The sequence below is a fragment of the Pteropus medius genome, unplaced genomic scaffold, assembly GCF_902729225.1.
Source record: "Pteropus medius unplaced genomic scaffold, Ma_sr-lr_union100, whole genome shotgun sequence".
Taxonomy (NCBI): domain Eukaryota; kingdom Metazoa; phylum Chordata; class Mammalia; order Chiroptera; family Pteropodidae; genus Pteropus; species Pteropus medius.
In genome coordinates, this window is record NW_024349804.1 from 12208495 (window position 1) to 12215645 (window position 7151).

A 7151-nucleotide genomic window follows, 5' to 3' on the forward strand; every position below is an offset into this window, starting at 1 on the left:
GCAGGCTCTCTATGCAGTCCCCATGGCTGAAACAATGACTGGCACCTAGTAGGTCCCCCATAACTATTTGTCGAATGAAGAGGAAATTAAAGTCATTACTTCTTACACTAACTGTGCCCTCGCTCCTTGCTCTTCCCTGCTAAGAGCTGGTAAATTGATGAAAGAAAGGAGGGCAGACAGGATAAGGAAGAAACTAATGTATGCAAGTGTCCGCTGTAGGTCAGGCGGGTGCTTTTTACTTTTTATCACAAAGCCCTGTGCCCTGTCCCATCATCCTCAATGTAGAGGTACCTGCCAGCAACCCACAGGCCTTTCACCTCTGCTACTCAGCAGGCTGAGAACAGAAAGAACATCTGAACACCTGGGCAGACGCTGATCCTTCCTGAACCTCGCCAAAGCAGGTGACAAAGGGCCTCTGTCAGGCCCCTGAAGAGCCTAGCATGGGGCAGAACCCAGACCTGGGCAGCCCTGCCCCCTCCCCACACACATCCATCAGCAAAGCATGACTCAGCGGTTCTCCGGTTCTCCCGGGAGCAGGGAGCTCCCCCTCGACCCCCCGCCCTCCACTCGATAGCATCTCCCGCCCAGGCTACACACCCAGCCTCCGCTCTCCTCTCCCGGTCAGGACGGTCAGGACGCTGGGAGCCCGTCCTGCCCCGGCCCAGAGCGCCCTCCCGCCTCCACAGGGCTCCGCGGGCGACCAGCTCGGCTTCATTTCCCTCATTTCCGGCGGAGCCCGGCAGCGATGCCCGGCAGCAACGCGGCGAACACCACCCCGGAGTCAGTCACCATCACGGCCGCCTAGCCCACACAGGTTCCGCGACACAGGCACCCACGCGCACCAGTCCCACGGCACACAATGCCTAGGGCCCTTCCCACTGGGGCACCTTGCTAAACACCCACAAACACTTTTGCAGCCAGTCCAGCAGCCCCTAGGGAAGACACAGGCGGGCCTTAAACCCCGGAAGGTCTCCAGCACGTGTCCCCGCCACCGCAAGCCGACACCTCGCGCAGCTAGCTGTCCTCATCCCGAATAGGGCTTCACTCCGCAGGTCCCTGACTGCGGGGGAGCTGTCCCCATCGTTCCCTGGGCAACGAGGCACAGAGGGACACTTGGAAGTTAAGGGCCTATAACAGAGGGGCGCTGACCCTCTTTCGACTCCGCCGGCCTTCGCAGGGTCTGGCTTGGGCTGGTAGGGTCAATTTAGGGGATTTCAAATGCAGGGCCCCTTCGGGGTGGCATATCCCACTTCTTTCTGGCAAATGATGACAGTTTGGGGCCAGCCGCTTCTGCCTCAGTATAACTCACCAGGAATAAAAGACCAACCCCAAACCTGCCGCCTCCTCCCACCCACTGGGGGACCCTGCCTCTGGAGGCACAGGGAGGGGCCCGGGACAGCCACCCGCTCCAGAAATCTGGCAATGGATTTTTTTTCCCCTCTGGATCCCTCTTCATCTCTGGGGAGTGGGCAGCCTAGAAAATTCTGCGGGCTCTGGGGAGGGCTGAAACGGCAAACCCCGGATTCTAAGCCATTAAATTTCTCCGAGATCGCTTCACCAGAGGAGCCGCAGGGGTGGCCTTTTTTTAGGAGATGATGGCCAGGGCCGACTCAGGATGCCATCAGGCCTCGGGGCGAAGGGCGGCGCGGAAGAGGGCGCTGGCCTCTCGCGCGGCGGGGCAGCGGCGGCCGGTGCCACGGGGCTCCCTCCCTCCTGTACCCGGGGCGGGGGAGGGGGGGACACGACACACAGCGCGCGGTCCAAACCTTCGGAGGGCATTCGGTGCGACGGCATCCCCACGCCGCGGCCGGCCGGAGGGGGCCTCAGACAACACGTACGTTACCTTCGGTCACATAGCTGTGGTCCCGCAGGAAGCTGTGGTTAATTTTCCGCGTGTCCGTGTCCTCGCCCATTGAAGGCCGTGCCCGGTGCCCTGGGCATGCCCCGCCGCCGCACACCGATGCAATCCGCAGAGGTCGCGCCGGGCGCGCGGGCCATGCCGCCGCAGCCTAGCAGGGGCGCGGGCTGCCAGGGCCCCGGGGGGCAGGCATCGCGGCCGGGGGCGGCCGGGGACGGGCAGGGCTGGCCGGGCGGGCGCCGCGGTCAGGCGAGCGCGCGGCGGGCTGGCGGCGGCCGCGGGTGGGGGCGGGCCGGGGCCCGGGCGCGCATCCCGGCCCGCCGGTGCGCGCTGCGTCTGTGCGCCCGGCCGCGGCGGCCTGGTGCCGGGAGGGGACGCGCGCGGCGCTGCGCCGACCGAGCCGGGGCCGAGCCGGGCTGCGCGGGCTGCGGCCGCCGCCGCCGCCGCCTCTGCCGCAGGCCCCTCCCTCGCGCCTCCCGCGCCCCCGCCCCGCCCCCGCCCCCGCGGCCGCCGCCAGCCGAGCGCCCGCCGCCCAGCGCCCTGCGGGTGGAGCCGCGCCGGGGAGAGGCGGCACCGCGGCGCCCCGGCCCTCGCGGTGGGCGCGTTTGCTGGAGGGAGGGAGGAGATGGCCAGCTCCGGGTGGGGGCGCTGGTCAGCTGCGCTTTCGGGGGGCACCTCGAGTGCCCAGGTGCTCCAGTTATGGAAGAGACGGCCAATGGGTGGCGGAGGCAGAAGCGGGGAGGGCAGGTGGGCAGCCTCGCCGCGCGGAGGGCAGCGACCCAAGGACGGGAGAACCAGCGTCCCCTTCGTTCGTAGACGAGGGCGGGTCGGACGCGTTCTGAGGGCCTTGGGGAGCGCCAAACTGGACCCACGGAAGGAAGCTGGGGCGGGGGGACGAGGAGGGTCAGCACCCTGCCGGGCAAGGCTCTGGACGAGACGGCTGGAGCTGCGTGGCCTCCTCCAGGCGTAGCTCCGTGATGTCTCCTCACGCTCACCTTCCGACTTACCGGTGAGATAAAGTGTTGAAACAGCGCTGGGCACACTCCAAAAAGAGGCTGGAGAAATAGGGGTCCCTCCACCCCCTCCCCCTCCCCACCAGACCCAGGCGGGAACCTCACCCCTCCCTGCCCTTGTCACCGGTGCACTCTGCATCTCCTGGCACGTGGTGCCCGACCCGGCACAGAAATGTTCGTGGCCCTCAAAAATATTCGTCCTCTCTCTCATTGATCTGCCGCCTCCACTAGGCTGCCCCTTTGCCTGAAGATGGGAGCCCCCTACTCCACTCCCTGTGGCCGGCAGGCCCCCGTGGGGGCTTCAGAGGAAGAGATCAAGCACTGGCCATTTTCATGGGGGCTCAACAAACCCTCTTTGGGAAGCGGGGGAGGGGTGCGGAAGGTGCGGACTGAGGGGTACTCAAGCCCCAAGTGGGAGGTGAAGCCATCTCCCCTGGTCCTGCTATTCTGTGACGCTCTTTGCTCCTCTCAGCTGGTTTTCTGGGGACTCCGGCACCTCGCCAAACACAGCGGGGGCAGGAAAGCCCCGGAGGACTGGGGCAGGAAAGGCAGGGTTATAGGAGCCGGAGAAGGTGGATGCAGCTGCCCCAGGGTCCCTGCTGGGGAGTGGGAGGAAGTTGTCACAGAAGAGTGTACCTTTCCTTGAGTAGAAGTGCCCAGAACAGACCGGGGAGGAGGTGGACGGGGCCCCGCCAGCCAGCGCCCTGCAGGTGTCGTGGAAAGGGCAGAACCCTGGAGAGCCTGGGGTCACACCAGTGCCACCACCTGCTTGCTGAGTGACCCAGGGCAAGTCCCCAGACCTGTCCCACCCTCAGCTCTTCCACCATGTCCGCCTCACAGCACAGGTGTGCAGATTCAGTGCAAGGAGCAGGGACACACGAGGCCGACATCCTGGTCCTCCCATCCAGCAGCCTGGCCGGTTCTCCCAAAACACTGCTCTGCTCCGATGCCCCGCGCTTCACATCCGGAACCCGTCGTTCCCTCTCTGTCTGTTCCTTCCTCACTTGCTTAGCTCAGCAGAGTAAAACGACTCCAGCCTCGGACACTGGAGGACACACAGGCTGGGTTTAGATCCTAACAACACAATGAGGGGCCCCGGGCAAGCACAGCCCCACTGGAGAGCGGACGTGAGCACAGGGCTTCTCACGGGGTTGGTGTGGCCAGTTCTGGTTTAGCAAGGATGCTCCAGAATGCGCATCGGTGTTGTCGAGCTGGGCCTCACCCTAATTCAGGTCCTTTCCCCCTCTTCTCTGATCCTGGGGAGACGCCCTCGCCCCAGGCTCTCCATCTGTCAGTTCTGCTGAAACACCATCCCATCCTCCAGGATGCCTGGGGCCACAGTGACAGGCCTGCTCCGGGCCCAACACAGCAGTCCGCTCCCTTCCAAACCAGGCTGGAGACCCTGGAGCTGGTGGTCTCCGACCGTGCTGAGCCCCAAGGCGGGGCATCAGCCCCTCTGCACCCCCTACTCCGTGCAGTCTCCTCCGACTCCCTCAGGGCTCCTCCATACTGTCTCCCCCATTCTCAACACCCCTCATGAGAACCAAGACCCCTCCCTTGACCTCCTGCCCACCCTACTCCCATGCCATGCATCGCTTCCTCTTCAGTGTCTGCACACGGCCCTGCGCCTTCAGCCCAAGGCTGAGCTCCGGTCCGGGCCCTCCACCCTCTGTCCCCAGCCTGCCCCCCTCCCTCTCCCTCTCCCTGGTTGTCTCTCTGTCTCTCTCTCTCCTTGTACAGACTCCTCCCCATTCTTCCATTCATGACGTTCGTTGAGCACTTACTGTGTGCAGACCCATTCCCAGCCAGGGGTGGAGCGCAGGACAGAAGACGCGGAACTCCCCACTCCCATGGGGTTGACCTCCTAGTGGGGCGCGGTCGACAAGGTAGGGTAAACACATGCCGTGTAGGTCCTAACCAGTGAGACGGGAACGTGGGTTTGTGGGTTTGTGGGTTCGGGGACGGAGATGGGCGGCGAGGGCAGGTCTGCCGTGGGAAGGGCGAGTGGAGGGGCCTCTGTGAGGAGGTGAAATTTGTCAGCACCCCTCTGGGTGCCCGCCCCCCCCCCACCCCCCCGCAAAGCCCTCCTGATTCCCATCCGTCCTCTTCCCACAGCCCAGGGCTTCCCTCCCTTCACAACCCCACTCTCTGCCGGAGCCCCCACAACCCTGCCTCCCTTACTACCGCCCCACCCCTCCTCCCCAAAAAGTCCCACCGGGGTTGGGGACGACTTTTCTGGCGTCTCAGCAGCTGTCCCCCCGAGGGCCACCTCGCTGCTCCTCCACTCCGGGACGCCACCTTCTTCTGCTGCTCGGCTGCTCTATAAGTCGTGCTCCTTTTCGCGGCCCCCAAAATGCCGTGTCTCCTGTTTTCCCCCGGCTCGTTTGAATCGGCGTGTAGTATGTGCACACGTTAGATGTTGGACTCGTCGCAGAGTAAACGTTGTGTCACCGCCGCCCGCAGCAGGAAAGGGGACACTGCCACCCTCTCGAGGCCTCGCTCACGACCCACTCTGTCCACCCCAAACATAACCCCCACTTCCCACACCGTGACTTCGCTATTTGGGGGGCTTTCTGTAAATAGAATCACGCACGGAGTATGAGCGTTTATGTGCCTGGCTTCTTTTGTTCACGTTTCTGAAGTTCGGTCGTTATTTTCGGCTTCGCGGTGGCTATGAATAAAGCCGGGCGCGGCACACAGGCGGGCGGGCTTCCCCGGGTGCGTAGCCGCATCCGGAAGAGGCCAGATGATGGGGTCTGTGCGTGTGCAGCAGGAGTTTACCAAAGACGGGATGGAAGGCATTTCCTGACCTTTCACAACCTCCTCGGACGAGGCATTGTCGTTGAAAGTGACCGTGGCGGTTCACCACCTCCGCCACTAAACTGGGCATGCTCCCCGCCACCCCACTCAGGGGACCCGGGGTCATCCTCCACCCCTCTCCCCAACCCTTCGCAGCCTGTCCATCTTCCAGTCCGGTGACCTCACCCGCAGAGCACTCTAGCCTTCCCCCTCCTCGTGCCAGCCTCCCACGTGGGGAGCTCACCCCTCCCTCACGTGGACTGAGAGCTGGCCACGCCCACCTTCCTGCTTGAGATGTTTCAAGGCGCCCCATTTCTACGTGCTAAAGCCCAAAGGTCTTCGGGGCCCCAACGGCCCGTCTCTAGTCCATTCCCTGTGCGCATTCACAGCTTCCTGAGCGAGGCCCCTGCAGACTGTGCATCTGCACACGCTTGTCCCCGGCCGAGAACACACTTCCCTCATCCCCTCTTCCCCCTTCAGAATCAGCCTTCGTGTCTCGATGACCTCTGGCAGCAGCTACCATGTATCGAGTGGCCACAGGGAGGTCTTAATGCTGACCCCACATCCCGCTGCCTGCCCCTTTCTGCGCACGGGCTAGTTTGTACTTCCCGTCCTGCTTAAAATTAGGTGTAGTCACGAGACAGTGTGGGCAGTGAAATGTGAGGGAAGTGACCGGCGTCCTTCTGAATGGGAGCTTCTAGAGCCTACCTGTGGTGTACCAGATTCTTTTCCGCCACCCCCAGCCCCGACTCGGAGTCTTGAAAAAGCATCTATCAAAACAAGCCCTCTGTCAGTCAGGGTCCTTGAATGACTACAAAGCACAGGGACCCCTATGAGACGTGCAGCGTGAGTGAGAAACAAACATGGGATGTGTTTGGTCACCAAGATTTGTGGCTTGTTTGTTACTGCAGCGTAACCTCACCTATCCAGACCGCTACGTCCTCTATGCCGGGCGGTGGCTGAGCACTCCACATAACGTTATCTTGTTCTGTCCTCTGAGCACAAGGACTCTGTCTCAGCCAGAAGGGGCTGGGTTATATTGCAGCAGAGGCTGACCTTTCAAAGTGCAGTGGCTTACAGACCATATACCATCACAAGTTGGCTGCAGCTCTGACCCTTGTCGCCTTGACTGTGGGAACCAGGCCGATGGAGCAGCCCCAAATCTGGACGTTGCTGGGCCCATGGCAAAGGCAAACGAGAGAGATGGGGCCATGAGCTCACTCTCACAGCTTCCGTGTCCCAAGTAACTGACAGAATCACCACTCATGAGTTCAACAGGGCAGGGAAGGACACTGTAGGTCACACGGCCACATGACCTCGATGGAGCCCAACAGAGCACGCAAGTCCAGTCTTCCCCAGAGAAGCTGCAAACGTTTTTCATAATAATCCAATCCAACAAGTCACCATTCCCAAGTCACCCAGCTAGTAAGTGGCAGAGCTGAGATTTCTCCAGGTCTCTGGGGATCCGCAGCTTGTACATT

At 62.6% G+C, this 7151-nt stretch overlaps 1 protein-coding gene across 1 annotated transcript in view; it reads right to left on the bottom strand.

The window, feature by feature from the left end:
• Positions 1 to 2276, bottom strand: part of PPP2R2C (protein phosphatase 2 regulatory subunit Bgamma) — a 94466-nt gene extending 92190 nt beyond the window's left edge. Inside the window, exon 1 of the mRNA XM_039838223.1 lies at positions 1844 to 2276. Coding sequence (XP_039694157.1) covers positions 1844 to 1913 — 70 coding nt within the window. The 5' untranslated portion in view covers positions 1914 to 2276. The remainder of the gene's footprint in view (positions 1 to 1843) is intronic.
• Between the last annotated feature and the right edge of the window lie 4875 nt (positions 2277 to 7151).